The 23,348-nt window shown below is 33.3% G+C and overlaps 1 protein-coding gene across 3 annotated transcripts; it reads right to left on the reverse strand.

Annotated features, from left to right (window-relative positions):
* Positions 1 to 12,925: 12,925 nt before the first annotated feature.
* LOC111367608 lies at positions 12,926 to 23,008 on the reverse strand. 3 transcript variants are annotated; one of them, XM_022988571.1, is made up of 10 exons: positions 22,822 to 23,008; positions 21,977 to 22,105; positions 21,274 to 21,365; positions 21,144 to 21,186; positions 20,976 to 21,032; positions 20,800 to 20,854; positions 15,294 to 15,379; positions 13,627 to 13,716; positions 13,462 to 13,536; positions 12,926 to 13,368 (listed from the first exon to the last, which is right to left on the reverse strand). In XM_022988571.1, exons 2-10 carry the CDS (start codon positions 22,070 to 22,072, stop codon positions 13,225 to 13,227), a joined length of 738 nt encoding a protein of 245 aa, XP_022844339.1. In that variant the 5' UTR covers positions 22,073 to 22,105; positions 22,822 to 23,008; the 3' UTR covers positions 12,926 to 13,224. The 3 variants fall into 3 exon arrangements, with proteins under 3 accessions (XP_022844339.1, XP_022844338.1, XP_022844340.1); XM_022988570.1 differs by having other exon boundaries at positions 21,977 to 22,116; XM_022988572.1 differs by having other exon boundaries at positions 13,214 to 13,368; positions 13,476 to 13,536; positions 21,977 to 22,116.
* Positions 23,009 to 23,348: the final 340 nt, after the last annotated feature.

Raw genomic sequence — 23,348 nt, forward strand, 5'->3', positions numbered from 1 at the left:
TAAACCAGAAAAGAAGCTGACAACGGTTTAACATCAACTAAGTAACGAGAAAAGATGTCTTAAAGAATAAACAGTGTGTTTAAATTAATTGCCACATACATTAGACTTCTAAACTATATGAAAGTAAACCAAGAAAAATGGGAAAATTATACATGAAGGCTAAGATATGAGATGAATTTGAGGAAATAGAGAGAAGGGAAGGAGAGTATTGGGGTACGCAAGCAAGAGTATTGGAGAGTATTAACATGTCCTTGTGCAGATGAACCCCTTGTGCACATCCGTAAACTTATATACAATAAGCAAAAAACTCAAGGAAGTAGTAAGATCTCATTACACAAGTTCCAACTCATTAATAAGGTAACCAAAATTCGTACAGTTCCTAACACAGTAAAGAAATAAAGCTATCAACATCAAATCCACATTCTCTGTGTGTCATCATGAAAAGTTTTAACTTGAATAATCAATGTTAATAAGCAAGCTTTTGCAATGCCATTTACACATGAGGATTTCACCGAACAGTCAAAGCTCAAGAAATTAAGAGATCTTATCCAATGTCACTACTCTATGGAGAGGGCATTAACCTCTAATGTGCCTTAGTTTTTTTCTTATTTAGATGTCAGCTCTTCACTAATGTCCGAAAGAAATTAATTTGCCAAATTTTATCATTTATATCAAGTTAAGACACGATTATACATGTACAGACCTAATGAAAGACAGGGAGAGAGACAGGGAGATATTTAATTATACCTTCAGTAATGGAAGTGCTAGAAATGACTTTCCTATCTTCATGTTTGGCTTAATTCCACTAATCAAAATGATGTTATCCTTATTCATGAAATTACAGAACTAAATCACGGAACCCTATTGAAAAAATCAAAGAAATATGAAATAATCTACAGATATTTTTGGAATGCGAACTCATTCCTAATTAAAAATCAAATATTGATAATGAGATGGTTGCTTTTGCTTGTTGGCTATTGCCTAATGGTGAATTTCTTAGTTCTATGAAAGCAATTCTTGTTTTGCTCAATTTAAAGTGGCTGCTATTGAAATGCTACAATGACTAAACTCAATTAGACAAATAAATTCATGCAGAACATGGAATTCATTCAACCCAAATGAAAAGGGAAAAAAGGAAAGAAAGAAAGAAAGAGAAAAAACCTACTTTCACTAGATTAATCACACATCCCATATTCAACAAAAATAGTGCTAAAACTTTCAAAAATAATTCAATTTATATGTTAAAATACATATTACCAAACCACTTGCCAGAATGGGATAGTCGGCACTCACTCGGTCTTTGATTTGTGGGCGTAATTGAGGAGAAGAGAGGAAAGAAGAATTGAGTCGACGAGGCTACAAAAGATGAGAAGTTACAGAAGGAGCTGCGAATTAAGAGAGGAAAAAGCATGAAATTAAGAGAGGACTTATCGGCGACCTTGACCGTGGAAAATCAGCGACTAGCATCGGCGATTTGGTGAGAAAATGAGAGAGGCGGAGCCACGGGACTATAGGCGAGAGAGAGAGATGGAAGATAGGTTAGGACACCGTGGAGATGGATGACTGTGTTTGTGAGTCTCGTGAGTGGCTGTTGGGACTTGGGGGTGAAATTTGAGGCTTTTTTTCTTCATTTCACAACGTTAATTGAATGTTGCGAAAAGGGAAGTTTTCGCAACATTCAGTAAACGTTGCAAAAGGGAAATTTTTTGCAACGGCCAACACACGTTGCAAAAGGCGAGTTTCAGCAACGTTCGTCAAACGTTGCTATAAAATTTACTTTTCACAACGTTTATTAAACATTGTGAAAGACGGCATTAGCAACATCTACTTACAAAATGTTGCCAAAACTCAATTATGTTAATTAATGGCAACATTCGCTTATTAAAATGTTGTCGTAGACCCCTTTAGCAACATTTAACTATCAAATGTTACCTTTTATGTGTTACAAATGATGATTTTTGGTGTAGTGTATCTTGAATTTAATTGTGCAAGATGGCCTAAAACATATAAAGGATGAACTTCAAAGGATTAAGAATGCATTAGTATGTATTACGATCTCTCCTAGTAGAAAACAAGCATTTGACGATTTTTTCATCGAACTAGGGGTGACGACTGCTAAAACATTTGTTAGTGACGTAGGCTGTAGATGGAACTCTACTTACTTGCTATTAAAGTCATGTGAAGATTTGACGATGGTATGTTAAATGAATCAAATTGGATTTTAGCTTTGAAAGTTAAACAATTTTTGACATCTTTTTATTAGACCACAAAGATTTTATCCGGCGTTTATTATCCCACAAGTTGTATGGTGCTTGAACGTTTTTATATAATTGCAAGAACATTCCATAAATATAAAAATGATCCTGCTTTTAGTGAAATTATAATTATTATGGAATTAAAGTCTAGAAAATATTGGGAAGAACTGCCTATGTTATTTTCTTTAGTATGCACAATGGACTCCTAATATAAAATTTTGGGAACTAAATACGTAATTAACCAAATCAATAAAGCTTTAATACTTGATATATCTATCACCTATAAGAATTTAAAGCAAACATTATGTGGAATGTATAATTTTTATGCAGAAAGAATAGATATGAATGTTAGTCGGATACTCTCTGCACCTATTCCTTCGGCTAAAATTGAAGAAGATGATGTCGAAATAATGAATTTATTTCAACGCATTAATACATTTAGATATGATGCAACTGCAATGTGTTCAGCTAGTGTCATGTCCTCTACATTTCCATCTCATCAAATATTGGTCGAAACTCAAAATGCGATGCCTGTCGAATTAATTGATTACTTCAATCACAATATGTCAATAGACAAAACAATTTAAAAAAGTTCAGAAGAGGTAATTGAATTCTGGTGAAAGTATGAAAGACGTTGGCCAATTGTTTCTACAATTGCGAAAGATCTGCTGACACCTCCAATTAGCACTGTTGATTTGGATTCTACTTTTAGTACAGGTAAAAGGGTTTTAGTCGATACGAGAAGCCGACTGAAAGAAGATATTTTCGAAGCGTTAATGTGCGTGAAAGATTGGCAGGACGCTTATTTTCAACTACAAGATAAATACGCTAAAATTGCATGTCGTCAGTTAAGTGATATTTAATTTAATTATATTAATCAAAATTTCTTTATTTTTTAATCGTTAAATTTAATTTTCTTCAAAAAATTGTACATGTTACAACAAGTTGTTCGTGTACAATTTTTAACTCCACCTACTTAAAATTGATGTAACGGATCCCAAGCTCGGATAAAAGATTAGGGTTTATATTTTATCTACTTTAAAAAAAATAAAAAAAAATATCTTTTATAAATGTATTTCAAAAAATAATTCGTCTTCATTATATAAATATTTTATACTTTATAAAAAAATATTACAATATGATATAAATAAAAAAATAAAAAAATGTCTTCATTAAATTATTTGTATTTTTTTAAAACTTTTTATTTAAAAGTGTTTTCATTACATTATTTGTTTTTTTCTCCATTTAAAAAAAAAAAAAGACGAGCCCACGAGCTTGTGGGCCGGGCCAAGCTCGTCCAAAATCAACGAGCCATGAGCACGAGCCGAGCTCGTGAGGTTAAAGGTCGAGCCGGCTCGATTCGACCTATTGCCACCACTAAGTTTACTTATAAACACCATAGCAAAGTTTATAGGTTGCTCTGATGCCTAGCCCTTGTTTGAGCCACGTTATTTTCATAAATATATATATATATTAAATTAAATAGTGAACTGATGGGATATGTGTGATTAAAAAATAAAAATAAAAATTGTATTTTCATGTAATATTATTTTATTGAAAAATATGTGGTTGAAATGATATCAAATCACTATTCAAGAATGTATTTTTTTGAAAGAATGTTGATCAAAGAGGGCCTAAATGTAGGACTGAATATCATTCCAAACAATTTAGATCGAAAAAAAATTGAAAATTCATGGATGGGGTGCATATCTCTTATCATTGATGATATTCCACAAGCTTTCATTTGCTATAGGTTCCGACACTTCTAAGCTCTCTAAAAATATCGAAAATGATGGTGTATGATATGTATTTACAATGTTTGAGCTTAGGGACCAAATTGCTCTAGAACAATGCTACACAAATAGGTTAAAAAACATGTTCAAAAATAAGGTATACACATGTCAATACATGATTTGACTGTTAGGAAAATAAACACAAAAAATACCTAATCATCTACTATCAAATCAATTTTTTTTCCCTCTCGTCTGAGAACCTGGACAAACATTATTTTCAAGGGCGGAGCTATTCAAGGTCCAAATGCCCACATTGGACCTTTGGCCCAAGCCCAAACTCAATCCAAATTCTCTCTCTCTCTCTCTCTCTCTTTAGTTTTGAGTTTTTCATTTATTTATAGTCCAACCCATACACATTACCCAAACTCCAAGTACACATGACATTTTTGACTCTTTCCCCACGACAAGAAATTAAAAAATTTCCTTTTAATCTGCCGTCGTTTTGAAATATTTTTTCATCTCTTTCCTAAAGTCCCCATTTTCTTGGACCTTCAAATTTGAAGCAAAAACTTTCTTGATCATGTGATTTTTCTATTTAATATTGGAGATTTTTATGTTTAATATTAGGGATTTTGATTATGTGATGTTGAATATTGGTAATATTTGTGATGGATTCTTAAAAACTTTATTTCTATCAATTAGTTAAACAATTAGTGATGATTTTCTGATATTATACCAATTTGTAAAAAATAGTAGTTATTTTCTTATCAATTAGTATTTAATTGTTACTTGTGATTTATTTCAGTGTGAAGCGCCAATAAAGAGATTATATAAAAGGAAATATTTCGTGGAAAATGTTAATGAGGAGAAATTAAATAAAATGGATTTTGATGTTGCACTACTTGCTACAAATCTTAGAATAAGGAAGAAGATGATCATTTTATTAGTATTATCGCTATGTCATTTTAAGCATTGTCATAATATCATTAAATCCATAACCGAAAAGTTCAACCTTGATTAAATTTTGCGCACATTGGACAAAATTCCTGGCTCCGCCCCTGATCATTTTCCATCACTTTATATAGCCAAGCTCTTATCAAGCCATGGCTACCGTTACCAATTCTGCCAGTTCAGTCGATAGATAAGTTTCTGAAATTTAAACTCCATGAATGCTGAAACTGAAGATAAACTTGGACGACATTGATTAATCCGTGGACCACATTAATTGTTCCGTTGAAGGCAATGGATAGGTTACACATCATAGATACTCCATCCGAGAGAAATGTGTCCATGGTTATAGACGTTTTAAGTAGAGATTGATAATTGGGATAGTCAATCTCAGGATTTAAATCAAATTTGATTAATGTATATAAACCAAACTTTATGGATATCTATACTTAGCTATAATATAAGACTGCAATATTCTATAATTAATAAACATGTTATTGTTTTAGATCCTATTATGAGTTCAACAAGAATGTAATAATTGTAACTTCTTTATTTTAAGTTTTAACCATAGAGCTTCTAATGTCATAAAAAAGTTGTATTGTACAACGCCTAACTTTCCAAATCCTTTCATTGGTAACTTCACTAGGCAAAAAAATTGGAAAATACCAAAATTTGCCCCATCATTAGTGGTTCTTATCTACTTTAACATCGTGTCCGCTATCCACATTGAAGGGGCAGAAAGACCATCCAATGAATCCTAATTTCATAGCTAATCGATAATGACAAGAACTTGTATCAAACTTACTACACTATGGAATGCAGCTGGAATGAGTCAATACCAAGAATGGTGAGCATGCAATATGTCGAGATAAAACAGAAAAAGATTGTTATATTTATATTAAATTACTTCATTTTTTTATCACGAAATTTTTCTCTAAAATTTAAATTGAATCACTTAGCACTAATTTATCTTAATTGAATCTTCAACTCATTTTAGATGTTAGTCACTTTGTTAGCTTTCATTATAAAAATTAACTTTGCAATCCTACATTTACACTAAAAATCGATGGTGTTTTACATTTCCAGAACATTTGTCACCTAATAATGTCGTGGTTGTAAAATTTGAAAATAAACTATGTTCAAAAGTTGACTACAATTCATACGATGGAGCATACTTAGAGTTCCATTATCTCTTATTTTAAAATTTCACAATCATGACATGTTCATGTAATATGTTTACCTAGAGCATATCTATCATGTTTTTTAATTTTAAATAGCATTTGGTTATAATAGAGATCATCTTTAAATTTAAAGTTTTAAAAATTAAAGAGAAAATAGAAGAAATATAGAATATCAATAGAGTCAAAATTCAATTGTTTATTTTATTGAAAACTAAAATCTTATATTTATAAGAAGAATTAAGACTGCAGGGTACAATATAATAATAATTAAGACTATATTGTTACAATAGTCATTCACTAATTAGTATTTAATTTCCAATATTTTCCTTTGAATAACTAATTAAATAATATCAGCATTGTTAGAAATTAATTCGATAAAAATTCGATGGGACAAAAATATCAAGTGAAGGGGAAAATGCAATCATTTTTGGAGTATTAAAATTGTTGTAAATTATATGTTTATTAGTAAATAGCCATTATACATCTATGGTCTTAGTTATTATAATTATTGTATTCCTTACCAGCCTAATTTTTCTTTATAAATTTGAGGATTTGGTTCCCAATAAAATATACACAAATCTATTGAATTTTTTTTATTCTATTCTCTCTTTTTTTTCCTATTTTATAACATGTTATCAGCACAATATTCTAAAGCTATAATTAATTCAATTAATTAGATTTTATTTTTGAAAAGAAAATATTGAAAAGCATTATCTATTATCGCAAGATGGCAAAATATAATGTAACTGGTTACTATGATATTTAGTGATCAATTGGTGGAGGGGAAATCATATACACCATACCACTTACCATATTCTATTTATATTTTATCCAAATAAAGCAATTCATGAGTCGTTAAAGATTTCTATCGTGTGATAATATTGTACAACAATATTGTATTATTGTTCCTGAAGTAGTATTCTATTATTATTATTATTATTATTATTATTATTATTATTATTATTATTATTATTATTTCAGAAGAGAGCTATATTCTTACTCGTGAAGAAGAACACATTTATATTATTGATGTTCATGAAGAATATTTTGTTATTCTTGAAGAATCCAAAATATAGTCATGTTAATCTTCATATTACGTTACTATTTTAGTAGAATATTACTTGCTCTCTAAGTGCGAATTTTATGAGATATGGTTTATTCAATATTTGAGAAATTCTCTAAAACGATTAAAATCTTTTAATTTTATGATTTAAATGCTCCTGATTAAGCATAAATTTATGTTATATTAAATTTTGGCAGAATACTATATGGTTACTATAGATGAAATAAAATGTTATAAATATCATTTTTTTTTAAAATAACAATAAATATTGAGTTGATGCTACGCAAAAAATTTGAATTTTCATACCAGCATAATATTTATGTGGTTGCTTCTGAAAAAGTACAACTTTATATGCAAGCTATATATAAGAATATTCATATATTTTATACGTATAAATATTCCAGAAAAATACTGCGATATTGCTTATGAAATAGATTTAATTAATTTTCAAAAGTAGCTTAACCATTATTACTTGAATTTTGTTAGCCAACAATCGAATTATAAATATGTTCGCTATGTTTAAAAAATTTAGGAGTTAATATTTTTCTCATTAAAACTTTGCAAAAAGAAAAAAAAATCAATGGAATAAAATTTGATCAAAAGAAAAATAGTACCGCTACTCATGTTGATGTTGCTGATACACTTTTAGGAGTTCAAACAAGTGGCCCAAACACTTCGTTTCTCTAAAAAATTCAACTTATCCTACATGAGTTCTTTTCATTTTTGAAAATAGTTTCTAGTTGAAAGGTTTAACAAACTATCATTCATGATCTTCATTTGCATATTTTCAAAAGTTACATTCGAGACGATAATATTGTCTATAACAATATTATTTTATTCCAATAATTTATGAGATATCATTATTGAAATATCATTATATTTTGAAATTTGTGGTTCTACATGAATCACATTATCAATATTTGATTGATCAATTTTTCTATTATTATATCTTCTAAAGTTTTTTGTTAGTTTTTTCTCTTGTGCTTTTTTCTTTTAAGGTACCGAGTCTTTTATACCAATTAGTCAATCATGCTTCAAGAGTATTTGATTTCATGTTATGTAGCATATTATCGTGTAAGGATATCAATGTTTACTAGAGTATTTTCTAATATAACCTTGTCATTTTTCTTATATCAATAAATATATCAGGTAATTGATTTGAAACTCTTTGTAAATGAATATTTTTTTTAGCAAATCTTGCTCGCATTGATTGTTGCAAGGATAAAAGTGAGAGAGATTTCAAACCAAGAAATTTTACCTTCTTTTTTTAGGATGTAGTGTTACTTCTCCCAAAACTAAAAATGTCATTCCATCAAAATGATATTCTAGAAAACGTTAATGAATAGATCAACTGTTAATTCGAGGTATCTAGTAATGAATGGTGAATCAGAACTAATATAAATTTCAAATTTTCGTTGGTGATCAATTGTCATATGTTGTGCTAGTGAAATGGACTTGAACATCACAACAAAAAACTTTTAGGTGAGAAATACTAGGTTCGTGATCAATTGCAAGATGTAAAGATGAGTATTGATTGAAAGCAATTGGTCTTATACGAACCAATGCTGCAATATAAATTATGACATGATCCCAAATAAAAGCTAGAAGTTTTATTTTCAAGAGTATTGGTCTTGTAATGAATTGTAGATGTTCGATAAATGACTTCACTAAGCCATTTTTGTATATAGATGAACAAAGGAATATTCAATGGTAATTTAATTTGATATACAATACACATTGAATTCTTGTGTTTAAATTCATCAGTATATCAAAACGAATTGCCTAGATTGAGTATATAGAGATTTGACCTCGTAATTTAATGATTTGAGCAAGCAAAATTTACATTCCTAGTAGAAAAGAAGTAGCATAAGACCATCTAATAGAAAAATCAATTAAAATCTAAAATAACGAAATGGTGGGCGTATCGACATGTATGTATCTCCATTAATTCTTTTCAAAAAAAAAAAAGTTGAAATTCAACATTTACATTTATAATGGAAGGCTTAATCAATAACTCGCTTTGCAAACAAACAGCATATGAATAATATTAGGTAAAAAAAAGTCTTATAGTTCTTTAGGAAATGTCTATATGAGTTGTTAATTATTCAATGCATCATTATTGCAGTTTCAGCCCCTGCTCTTATTATTGCTACCTAGCTTGCATTCACTGCAGGATTTGCGTTTCTTCTTGTTAAGCAGAAGTTTATGGGTATTCGATAAACCCTATCGTTTGTTAACTATTAGGGCTGTAATTTTGGGTCTTCACATAAGCTGTGATAGATCAGAAGTTGAATCCAAAATGAATATGATTTAGGGTTTTTCTTGACACTTGTTGCAGCAGCTTTGTATAGACTCATTTTGCCTTTGGTGGAGTTTCTGTATTTGAAGGCAAAACAGGCTATTTCTTATACATTTGTATTGGAGATACAAATGGATATGTGTTTCTTTGTAGAGATGGCAATTTGAACTGTCAAAATCGAAAACGACGGTTAATCGAACTGAATTGGGCGAAAAAAAATCAAACAGATGGCGCAATGGGGTGAATATGGTATTTGATGTTAATGCCCCGGGTGTGAGGCAAGACGGATATGGTATTTACGTCGTGCCCGCCCCAAACCAATTACCTGTTAAAAAATTTAAATTGGACAATTGGACTTTCCATTATTCTTTCTATGATTCTGTCCAACCCAAAATTCTGGCTCATTACCGACCTGCTAAGTCCAAATTACCTAACCAGTAACCCTATACCCTACTACACATTTTATTAAACATATATGAAAATTGTTTGTTAAATTCGAATTTTGCATTTCAGAATTGGGATATTGTTTGCATTTTCATTTGAGATATTGTTTGCTAAATTGGCTTAGTATTGTGTTTTTGTTTTCATTGACTTTTTTATATAAATTGTTTTTTTTCCAATTTGACAACTAGACCTATAAAAAATAATTTATTTTCATGGTTATAAACTACTCGAACCGAGCCGAATCAAAATACGAACCAAGCCAAGCCGAACCAACTTACGTGATTATGGTGTGGTTATGGCAGGACCAAAAAATTGATGGTTCAGTGATAGTTTTGATCGAACCAACCCCAAACTGAACCGTTGCCAACCCTATTTCTTTACTATTGCCTTTTGTACGGTCGGAATGCTCATCATCAATGATTTCCAGGTCTCTCTCTCTCTCTCTCTCTCTCTCTCTCTTTCTCTCTCTCTCCCCACTCCCACGAGGCTAGATCTATTATTCCAAACTTGCTATCCAATTAATAAATTTTAGACACTTCGAAACATCACATCTATTAGGGGTGCTTAATGGGGGCAAGCTGCTGCAAATGATCCAAATTGGCTCAACTGATCATGTTCGAGCTAGCTTGTAATCGATGAGTTAAAACGTAATTTTTAGTAAAAAAATTTGGCGCTTGATTCCACACCAAGGAACGAGTTGGTCGAGAAAGCCGAACTACAAATTTTGAAAATGAGCCTACTCACACTCGAGTTACCCTATATGTTGCACAAGTTGTGGGTTGGATTGAGAGTTGCTCAACCCATTTACCATGGTCTTCTTAACAAATGAGAAAAAAATCGACCTATTTTTCGACACACTGGTACATTAGCTTCTTTTTTACTTGCTAAGAGTTGACAATGTCTCAACTTGTGAAAAATATATTAGAGGTGCTGAAAGTTCGAAAAAGCATATGTCAATTCTCCTACGCTTAAGATGCGTTGGCCTGACTTTCCTTCTAATTGTCCTCCACTAAATTTTTGACGTTTCATCACATCAGTTCTCGTTAACACATATAAACGTATAGTATTCATGTGATTAGGACCTTGTCCAAATTCTAGAAAGGGCATATTGAGTATGTCACCTAGCCGCTTGCCTATTCGTTTGCTTTGCATAGAGGAACATTTATTTTTCTAGTGCCCAAAGATTTTATATTTTATTTTATTTTTATTTTTTCTGGATAATGGGTATTCAGTATTGTTTTTTTAAAAGTTCTAAAAATAGTAGAAATTTTGTTTGATTTCAATTTTTGTTCTTTTTAGACAAGGCTACACGATACGATTTATAGCAAGTATTTAAGAGCAATATTCTAAAAAGCGTAAAGAGTGGCTAATCGTAGAGGTCAAATTTCAAGTTTTACGAATCTGGGCAAGCCTAGTCTAGGCCTAGTCGTAAAAAAGTTTTTTTAAATATTATTTTAAATGTTTAATTATTCTAAAAATTATTTTACATCTAAAATTATAAATACTACATTTACTTAATAATTTCTACAATTAGTCGATTATACAAATTTCAAAGAAAAAACTTGGGAAAAAAATTCCTTCTAAAATAAAAAGAAAAAAATAAATTGATAAAGCATGCCTAGCACATCTTGAAGCAATCAACTTGGCAATTGATAATTTAATGTTGCGCTTACCATCAAGACTGAACGTATCGTCCATGTTTCACACCTAGACGGCCTAGGCGTCGCCTAAACACGCTTTTCAAAGCTTTATTCAAAAGACACTTGATATAAGAATTTAGTTACTGAATGGGTATTCTTTCTCAAATGTTTTCGTTTGGTTCAATTCTTACTTGTCCGTCATTCAAACCTTGAAAAGCAAATAACAAGACTATTGGCGTACTGCATATGCCATTGGAATACCAAGCTGATGATGATGAGGTGCATGGTCAAAATTTGAGCGAGTAATGTTGCCTTCATGCATTATTAGTCGTGCGATAATTATTTCACTGTTTCATTGTTCAACGCATAACAATTTATCCATATATATGAAAAGCAAACAAAAACAACTTTACGTGATGTAATAGATAAAATTATTAAAATATAGGAAAATGATAAACGAACAAGGCCTGTACTTTACGTGTGATGTAATAGATAAAATATCAAAATATAGGGAAATTATAAACGAACAAGGGCTGTCACAAGTGCCTATGTGGCGCCCTTGAGAGCAATAATTATTTCACATCCATCAATCCTATTCAAAGAAGTGTTTAAAAGCAATATAAAAAATTTAAGACCGCTTGGCTTACCCACGAATGTGAGACATGGGACCTTTGTCCGTATATTAATATAATTTTATTATCTTGAAGAATCTTCATTTACACTTATAGCTCCCGTTTGTTTCTCATTTTTGAAAGAATGAGAATGAAAAATATAACCGTTACGAGCTCCACACAAAAGATAAAAATTCAAATTTAGTAGGTTGATGCAAATTGTTTGGTAGGGTTTCTTCTTGGGGTCAATTGGAGTCATTTTCTGCTCTTCACGTCTTCTATCGGGCATCGTCATAGCCATTCTACTACCTATCATAAAGTATTAGCAGCTGTTTTCCACCATTAAAAGTTTCAAGCAGAAAAGAGTCTCTTCCTCTCGCTTTGGGGTTTTATTTCCTATTTTTATGGTGAGCTCACACACAACACCAAGAAGAAGAATGTTAAGCACGATTCAAGCCAAAAAGAGTTGACTCCAACAGTTGCTCCTTGATCACTTCTATGTATGCAAAAGACAATGCCAACAGCTATATATTTCTATTTTTCTGTGTTTTTATTCTCTAATAACAGAATTTCACACAGGAATTCATATTGTTGAATCACCTTGTCTTAAAAGTTTAGCTATTAGAGAGAGCGCATTCATTATCATAGTTTATCTCTAGCATGTCCCGTCATGTGCAGACATGGACAAGACAAATTATGATGCCGCCCTATCAAATGAGATGCGTGGAAAAATATTAATACATCAAGTCACCAACATAACAAGTGGTCTCATATTCTCTTTGATGAAGAAATCTAATATAGATATGAAATCAGTAGTCTGGATTTTAATTCCTATCCAAAGGTTACGAGATTTTACCCAAGCTACATGAAGGGAGCATTTTTACCTCATCAATTTATCAGACAGCCCATAATAGTTTGCAAGAACACAAATTTCCATTCCACCTTCTTCCAATTTAGTAATACTAAACAAAAAGGATAGAAGACGATTCTTGCTTTTACAAAGCAGATTAGTTACTGTATAAACATGCCTGGAGAAAATGAGAAGGGGCATCATAGATACTCCATCCGAGAGAAATCTGTCCACGATTTTAAATGGAATGGAGACCCAGAAGGGGCGATCAAACCAAGTGTTTGCATAACTTTTATCCTTCGTTCCCTCAGCAGCTCATTAGATCTTTCTACTGAATTATTTGCCTGTGATAATTAATATTATAATTTTAGATCTGTTTAAATTTAGAATACTATATTGCTACCTGAAGAATATGTACTAATAGCTCGTGTACTCACAATTTCGAGCTTACTTGGGTTTGAATTTTTTGGCATTCCCTTTTGTGCTGAAGATCTCTTGCTAGAAGGGGCACACTGTAAAAACAAATATTACAATTCTCGTGAGATCAAATTGTGGGAAAAAGAAGAACTAACTCCATGATAAAATAGGATAAAAAACATTACCAAGTTTACAGGGTTCAAGTCACTTGGGCGGGGTCGTTTCTGGACCACTTTATGATTTTGAACTTTACTTCTGAATTTGTTTTCAGTTTTCTGTGGAAAGGAATTATTAATAATGACAATATCCTTACTTTGGGACTAACAGTAGGATGTATAAGTTCTAAGAGAGATTATGTCTCTAATAAATCTGACGCGGCATCCAGGATGCAAATCAACTCTTAAGAACGTATTTGGCTGAGCTTGAAAAGTTTACTTTAAGCAAATAAGTAAATTTTAAATAATTACAGGTCAAAGTTATAAATAAGTTACTTGTTTTGACAATTATTTAAGAATTAGTTCCCAAAAAGTAAACAGAGATAGAAGTAAGCATTCAAACACGCTTGAAAACAAAGAGTTGCTTCACATTTACTGCTATCAATCTTATTTTAAGCTTAAGTCAACATGCTCTTAATCTTGAGTTCTAGAAGCCCAATCTATACACTAGCAGAAGTTGGAATAATGTACTTGTTTACACTATCTTGCTTTCAGCTCTCGCTTTCACCTTGCCTAGCATCTCCCAGAAGTATGCTGCAGCATATTTTCTCCCAGTAAATTTCTAATTGACTTCATAAAACCCTTTCCCTTCTGCTCAGTCCTAACACAGCCACCTAAATCGTGATTCTCTAAATTTATCAGTAGGTGGCACTTCCACTTAAAGGCTTTATTCATTCTTATTTTATCCTACATATAATGCCACAAACCCATTTTAATATCCTCGTTTTCAATACATTCATCTTGCGAACATTTTGTCAGTCGACAGCCTGACAAAAAGCATTATAAAGCAAGCGTGTCGAATAATTGTACAGTACAACACTTGCTTTAACCTTAATAAAGTGATATATCATATAAAATGCCTGTAGCACTTCTTCACGTCATCCAGCCTGCTCTAACTCTATGCATTACATCCTCTTCGAGTCCTAGATAATTAATAATGGAACCTAAATAGCTAAAACAATCATTCTTTGGGACAACATGATTCATGAAGAGTTGGAATTTCACATACAGATTTTGGGCATTTTTCCATAATCACTTTCATTGTTACATTCTGCTTCTTGAGTTCCCTGATACAAACCTATATTATCCGCAACATTAAAAACCCCAGAAAGAGAGAGAAGTTTCAACGTAGATCAAAGAATGTGAAAATGAAAGCTTGAACAGCGAGATGGTTACTTTATCCTACTTGATCTCAGTTTCTTTGCAAAATTTCATCTTTTGGTGCCTTGCTATCTGATTTATTAAAAGTGGAGCTTTTTCCCTATCCAAAATTAAACCTCCAGATGTAAAATAAGAAAATTAACAATACTAACATTTAATCTACACATCCAAAAAACCAGCAAGTCACAAGGCGTTTTTTACGATTTATATTTCAATAAATGACTAATAGGCATTCCGTGTTTATCTTAGTTACAAGGTGCTGCTTTCTTTAAGATTCTGGAGCACTGGAGCATCGAGATCAACCTTCAATCATTTCATTGGCTCCCAACCCCAAACTCAAATGCACACCCCACCCACACCCTAGAAAAATAAAAAGAGAAGAGAAAAACGTGCAATTCTTTAAGATATAATTTGTTGGGTGGGGGGGGGGGGGGGGGGAGTAATTAACAAACTTAGTGCCCAGCTCTTTCACTTACAGAATTCAGGGTGATTGCATCCTGGCTTTTGTTTGTTACATCTTGCTTCAGAATACTCTCTTGAGATACCTCGTCACTTGCAAATTCTGCCAGAAAAGAAATTAAATTTTAGCAAATACAAAAAACAAAAACAAACTGTGTTTATTCCAATGAGGTCAGTTAATATCAACAACCAAGGTGAACACTGAACAGCTTAAAAGATTAATACTGTGCCCCAATTTATTGCAATTACATAACTTTTAAGGAGTGGTAACACTTGGACATATGTTGACATATGTTTCATATTGGGTTTTATGCAGAAAATATGGACAATTACCAAGGAAGAATGCTAGCTAGCTATATATGTTCAGTCGGAAAACACATAACTGAGGGAGAAAAAAGAAAATCCTCCACTGTAGCGTAAAAATCTAAAGTGCATTATTAAAACCTTATAAAATAAAAAATAGGACTTACAACTTTAAACTGAAAACTTATTTCAATTATATTAAGTGCTTCACTGGGAGCAATAACACGTTCAAGGTATATATTCAGTTTATTCAACAAGAGTGCAACATGGTAATTGTCTTTCCACCAAAGTTTAACATTTTATGTTAAGTAGGATGATTTCTACCCAAATCATTTACAAGATGTTCATGTTTATAAGAGTGCATGAAACTCAATGATGTCAAAAGAGCCGAAATGTTGAGAGAAATTGAAAGATTTTCCGAAAAACTTGCTCTTCTCCACAGCATTGTTTCACCTATATATATAAATATAAATAGTCTTTGAATTTATATGGAAACTAAATAAAATATAATCCCTAAACAAACGATTAGTCTAATTGAAAAATAGGTTTCCAATTTATCTAAATTATATACGGTAACATTCCTCCTCAAATTGATGCTGAGAGGTCAACAACCAACAATTTGCCAACAAGAACAAGAACAAGAACAAGAGAAATGGACATCATAATTATTATCATCCAATAAACCAGCAAAAAATTAAATTTGTAGATAGGTCAAGTAACACAAAAACATTAGTTAAGGAAGACGAAAGATAACTAACAACGTTGATAAGCATAGAAATGTCATTAGCAGTGTGAATTTTTAGATTCCCATCATATTCTCTAACATGAAAGAGGAATAACAGTATTGGTCATATGGTGAAAGGCTCCGGAATCAAAGAACCATGGATTAGAAGAAACTATGAGTACCTAAGAGTCCAAAACTAAAAAAACGCAGAATTGATCAACTGTTGTACCATTTCAAAAGTGAGGGTGGACGGATTTGCTAAGGCACCAGAAGCAAAATTAGGAACGACGTACAAAGCAACAAGCGATGTAGCAAAGCTACAAGCACCAATGGAGGTATGATATGAAATGCTATGCTTCCTTTCATGATGAATGAGACAAAAAGAGATGTGATGACCATACAAACAGAGATGTGATGACCATGTTATAATATTTCTTAGCATAATCCCTAACAATATGATCAAAAGCTTTACAGTTATAGCACTGGAAAACACACGTGTCCCGACCCTTATTCCTTCCTTGTGCTGCATAAGCCACAGTAACAGGAGTACGGACAATAGCTCTATGTTCCATGGCAACCTAAGTGACGATACGTTGCTCCTCACGAACAACTTTACCCAAACAAGTATCCAACGATGGTACAGGATAATGATTCATCATATTAGAACGTGTAACCTCAAAATCGGGACGTAGCTTCATCAAGAATTGATTAATCCCTCTTGCTTGTTAATAGGCCCCCTGTTCTAGAAGGACCTGGAATAATTGAGAACAATTTGGCAGCAACAAGATTCTGTTAACATGGCCGGCTGATGTGGACAAATTAGTTACTGAAGGTCTATAAATATAGAAGAAGCAAGTAGGACTGAGGAGGGAAAAATATTGGTAGCAAAGTTAGGAGAGTGTAGCCCTCTCGAAAGGCTATAGTCGTTTCTTTTCCAATTCTATAATTTCCCAGTTTCATCAATCAAATACGGCAATTATTTTCTACTTTTGGATACTGTTCATAAACTGCAACTGGTATCCTATCAATTGGTATCAAAGCAGTGGATTCTCGGACTAAGGGAAACTATTTTCAGTTGAGCTTGATAAGGAGTAAGTCGGAGGAGATGGTGATGCAACAGAAAGGAGGCCAAGCCTTTGAGTCAGGGTTGGATTCATGTGGCCGACTCAACACACAGATATTCTAAGGGAATAATCTAGATTCGTGGTTGTTTGAGGCAGAAAGATGCATAAACATGAATCGAAACTTACCGGAGAGGGAGAAGGTTGAAGCCGCAATCGCTTGCTTCCTTGGAGAGGCTTGGGAATGGTTTCAAGAGGTACATGATCACTGTCCGATACAGACCTGGGGAGATTTAAAGCGTCAGACGATTAATAGATTCGGTTTACCTCAAAAGGGCTCGAACTGGAAGTTCCTTCCACCTCAAAAAGAAAGCACCAACAAAGAGGACAAGGAGCTGTTGGTTTCTCCTCCGTTGGACGTTTTTGAATCTAGCTTGCTGCTGCAAAACACGTTGGAGAAGAAGACGTCGCCGCCTAACAAAAGGGAAGAAGATTATGTCAATGGGCTTACTATCACGACAAATGAGGCCCAAACAATAGAAGGAAAAGGGCAGCAAATTAGGTCTGAAATTCTTATAAAAAGACTTGGGGACTTGATTTTGAAGTGGACCGAAATGGGTGAAGACCAAATTGAATCAATACAAGCCCAGTCCACTTACGGCCCATCTAAGATCCACATGTCCATGACATCAAATACTCATCAGTCCAGTGGGGAAGAAATCACTCCAGCAGCTGAATTACCACTTGTAGAACTTGCAGCAGAAAATGATATCATGTCGCCAAAACCCACCCTCACTTCTATAACTCCCCCAAAATTGGACGAAGCTAGAGTAATTAGCTGTATCACACACCGCCGAGAGGAGCCGGACAGGAAGGACAAGGGGGTCGCAGTCACTTTACCAGAACCCACCATTAATTTGGAAACAACCCCAAAAATTAAAAGAATCCAAGTCAGTGAAGAGGGTCGAAAGAAGAATTCCATGGTGAAGTTCGGAAGAAAGGAGAAAGAAGTGGAAATCATTCTGGCAGAAACCTCACCACCCGCTGTAAGGAAGATGCAAACACAATAAATAATAAATTGGGTTTGGGGATGAATGGCGACAATGGGCTGAAGCAGCTGGGTGGAAGTGAAGTTAAAAGGCTCAAATCATATGGTTTGGGCCAAATCATGAATTTAGCCCAAATGTTTGAGGACCGAAAGGAGTCTTTAAAAAGGGCTCAGCCTAAGTCTTGCCCATATGGCACGTACGAAGTCGTCCCCCAAACCACTATGAACAATCCGCAATACCCTTGGATGGCGATGGTGCGCCGAAAAGCGAAAAGGGTTTCTCCTATCAAAAGCCTTACGATTGCGGAACTACAGTTGGTATCCTATCAAGAAAATTTTGACACCGAAAATGATGAGTATGTCGGCGGTGTGGAGAAACTTTTTTTTCAGTTCTGTGATGGGCACAATTGCCCCAAAGACAATGAAATTGAAGCGCGAAATGGACCAACCAGAAGTTGTGATGTTTGATGTCGGGGCTATTTTCAACTTCCCTCCTACTGAAATAGTCCAGCGCGCTGAAGAGTTGCAAATGGGTGTGACAGGTTATGGAGTTTTAATGGACACCATATTAGTGATATTAAGTCCAGTAAATCAATCATCCACTTGCCTCGGACCAGGAAAAAGGATTTTAACAGCACCTCTATTTGGGATATTCACAAATGAAATTGTGCGGATATATGATGAATTGAACAACTTCCACCTTGAGGACAAGGTGGATTTCGGGCGGCGGGTAATGATAGGCCCCCTGTTCTAGAAGGACCCGAAATAATTGAGAACAATTTGGTAGCAACAAGATTCTATTAACATGGCCGGCTGATGTGGACAAATTAGTTACTGAAGGTCTATAAATATAGAAGAAGCAAGTAGGACTGAGGAGGGAAAAATATTGGTAGCAAAGTTAGGAGAGTGTAGCCCTCTCGAAAGGCTATAGTCGTTTCTTTTCCAATTCTATAATTTCCCAGTTTCATCAATCAAATACGGCAATTATTTTCTACTTTTGGATACTGTTCATAAACTGCAACTGGTATCCTATCACTTGTCTCATGCACTTTTTGAACAAAAGATAGAGTTGCAACATGAACATTAACATAAAAAAAACCTAAAAATATTCATTAATGGAGAGACTAAAAATATTCATTAATGGAGAGACTGCCCTGCGTAAAATTAGTCAACTCATGTTCCAATAGAAATCGTCGAGCCATGTTGTCCTGTTTGTAAACATTACTAAGGTAAACCCACATGAACATTAACATAAAGTTTTGAAAACCTAAAAATATTCATTAATGGAGAGACTGCCCTGCGTAAAATTAGTCAACTCATGTTCCAATAGAAATCGTCGATCCATGTCGTCCTGTTTGTAAACATTACTAAGGTAAACCCACATATCAACAGCAGTTTTTTAAGGCATCCGATTGGGAACAAGGTGAAACTTAACTGAACTAGGGTCCAGGTCATAATCCAAGCATGACAAAGCCTCTACATTTGTAGGAGAGAGATCACTTCCATCAATATGACCTCATAACTCTTTTTCTTTGACAAATAATTGAAATTGGAATTCCCAAGCATAGTAATTTTTGCAATTAAAATGAATATGAAATGAGTCTTAACTTATCTAACGACATGATGGAATAAAATACTCAACTAAAAAATTGATTGCAATAACCACTACAAATTAACTGTTATAAAAGGAACCCAGACCAAAAACCACTAAATTGGCACCTGAAAGAAAATCCAAACCATACAGAGAGAGCCGAACGAAAAGGCAAAGAAGCTAAACTCTTAGAGAAACGCTAGAAATCTACCAAAAACCCAAGAAACTCTTACTTAGCATGCCAAACTACCGACCAGAGGCTAACGATATACACCTAGATGACCAAGGGAAAATGCAACCAGAAACCTCAAGAGAAATAACCAAACAGTTCCACCGGAACCAGAAATACGCAGACCAGAGGCCGGAATACGCACAGCCACCAATAATCAGGAACAGACACTGAAACTGAAATGAGGAAGGTTTGAGCGAAAAAAAAAAAAGAAAAAGAGTTAGAAAACTAGCGCTCTGATACCATGTCAAAGGAGCCGAAATGTTTTCTGAAAAACTTGCTGTTCTCCACAACCTTGTTCACCAATGTGTGTGTGTGTGTGTGTACAGTATTTGAATTTACAAGGAAATTAAATAAAATACAATCCCTAAAAAACAGCTATTCTAATTGAAAAATAAGTTTCCAATTTATCTAAATTACATATGGTAACAAAAGAGAGTATTCATTTTTAAGCTTCAACCTCCATCTCATGGAAAAGCTTGCCTTTTACTAAATAACTAGAAAAAATGGGACCATCAGTGATACAATAACTGTAATATTTTAAATCAACTAAGAGAAACTGCTAACCTTTACTTTTCACTTCCTTCCTTCTTGATCTACCAGATCTAAGACATTTTAATTCCTATAACCAAAAAGAATTATTAAAAATTTCTTACACACTAAGCATAGCCACAATGAAACCCTACTATGGAACTTGATGTACCAAAAAAAAAATCTCAGGTGCCAAGGGAACACAGAATCACCTGCTCCAGAGTTTCCTTTAATATATCCATATAATTGCCACTGTAAGCTTCATGTTTCTAAGGATTCAACTACAAAGCAGCTTAGTTACAAATATACGCAACATAGATAAACCAAAGTTTACAAGGTACTGAGAATTTAATAAACTAAGCATCCAAACGTGAGCTTACATCCTCAAATTTTCCATGGGACATAATTGGATCCACATACAAGCTGCAAGAAGAGGAAAAGTGTTCCCAAAACTTAAAATTGAGGGATCAGCGGTTATTGAAAACGAGAATATAGTTGAAGGTCACTGACTATTTATAGCTTCCATATAGTCGAACAAGAACTTCACCCGCTGATTTGTTAATGGGTTTTAATTTGCCACTTACAGAGTTCTCATCAACAGCCTGCCAAATAAAAACAGTGGATTTATTGTTATGAGGAGAAAGCAAGGAGGCAAACTAAAGTGGGGAAAGAAAGGAAGAAGGAAGACCAAAGCAAGGCAAGCAGAGGAAGAAGGAAATGCAGCCAACGGTTTTACCTAAAACTCAATTCGGGAAACAGTGTCATTTTGGATTAAAATCAAATAGTGTAAAATCTAAACATGTTTTTCTTTAGTTTTAGTTTCCCTTTTACGCTGTTAACCTTCGGTTATAACCATCATGTGGAGGAGAAAAGAGGGGTGATTGATTATTGTGATTGATTATTGTGAAAAATCCCTCTCTCTAAACACTCTCTCTCTAGACTCTTTCTTCTTCTTATCTGTTTCTTATTTCTTATCATCTTTAATTTCTTATTAGTTGCTGTAATAGTCTTGGTTACTACAATTAATATCCCGGATGTTGAATTTCCCTTTCAATTTCTATGTTATTGTTGCTGGAATTGTTGGTTTTACGTTGAGATTCAAGCTCAACCACTAAATTTATGCAAAAAACTTTCGGCATCTATTGACAAACTGAGAAAGCGATGGCAGCTGAAAAAACATCAAACTAAAAAGCAAATGAAAGTGCACGCTTACTTGTGCCAGCCACCATGAGGAGCAAGGAAGCAGAACCCATACTAAATCTCCAAGGTTTACATCCCTGCTTGCGATTAATGGCATCTTATCATGCATTGCCTTCCTTTTCAACAAAATATCTGGCTATTTCTGTACAAGCTCTTCATAGAACAAATTTGTAGATCAATTCTAAGACACACATTGAATAATTTGAAAAGGTGAATTTTTTTAAATGCTGGATACTGTTCTATAGTTTTTTTCTGAAATACTGGGAAATACACCAGAATATATTCCAAAAAGGCAAACAACTGGATATCAAATTGTGTAGGCACACGCTTATGCAAAAACTACCAACTAGAATAGAGCTTCACCTGTAACAAGTTTGATCATTGGATATCAAATATGTAGGCAAGCAATTTTAGATATTATTCATCGTGCTATTATAGGTAAAAACTGTGCTACCATATATTTGAAAGCATTTTAGTTATGAAAATCAGCAATTTATAGTAGGATCAAGAAAAAGGAAAACATAACAACAGTAGAAATGGGCTCAAATGCAGCTTAAGGTTGAAATATTGCCCTAACCCCAAATAACCAGAACAGAGCTTCACTTCACCAGTAACAAGTTTGGTTAAATCCAAACAGGGGACAAAAAAGTTAGATAATAGAGAAACTTTATTATCATTATTATTACTACTACTACTACTACTACATAAAAAATAGTAATAATAACTCCAGCCAAAAATCATTCACTTAGGACCCAAATCCACATAGAATTTGAGATTACAACCACAATTTAAAGAAATCAATTCTCAGAAACAGATAATCAGGAAGAAATGGGCTCCGAAAATAATATACCCACTCACCCTTTCTTTTTCTCTCTTTTTCCGTCTCTTCCCTTTGTGTATTTACTCAATTACAAGCTCTTTATAAGCTATAAATCTGCTTTTCTCGGGAAGCTGTACTAACTGCATACTGCTATGCACAACGCCCGTGTAAGAGAGAGAGGATTGGTCTTTTCAGTATGAAATAGTGCCAGTGTGATTGATTTAATCGAGGTGGTAAAATAAGGTATTGATTTCGGTAACGTCCAATGGTCTTTATTATTTTGAAATAACGTATTCTATTACTTGGAAAGCATTGTAAATTTAAATAGTTAAAATTACAAAATATTCAAATAAACTTTTTATATTTAACACTTAATCCTTATTTGAGTCACATTATTGGAATGAAAATATATTTTTGAATAGTATATTGATGAAAAATATATAGTTAAAAATAACGAAAAATTTTGAATTTGCGTGTAATATTATTTTAGTGAAAAATATATAGTTGAAATGATGTCACATCACTGTTAAAAAATATATTTTTTTTCAAATAATATGGATTAAAC

The sequence above is a fragment of the Olea europaea genome, chromosome 18 (assembly GCF_002742605.1).
Source record: "Olea europaea var. sylvestris chromosome 18, O_europaea_v1, whole genome shotgun sequence".
Classification (NCBI taxonomy): domain Eukaryota; kingdom Viridiplantae; phylum Streptophyta; class Magnoliopsida; order Lamiales; family Oleaceae; genus Olea; species Olea europaea.

Coding starts and splice junctions, on each gene's coding strand:
- LOC111367608 (XM_022988571.1), bottom strand. CDS start 22,072: ATGCATGATAAGATGCCATTAATCGCAAGCAGGGATGTAAACCTTGGA. Junction 20,855..20,975: donor TAAAGGAAACTCTGGAGCAG/GTGATTCTGTGT, acceptor TTTTGGTTATAG/GAATTAAAATGTCTTAGATC. Junction 13,537..13,626: donor ACTTGAACCCTGTAAACTTG/GTAATGTTTTTT, acceptor TTGTTTTTACAG/TGTGCCCCTTCTAGCAAGAG.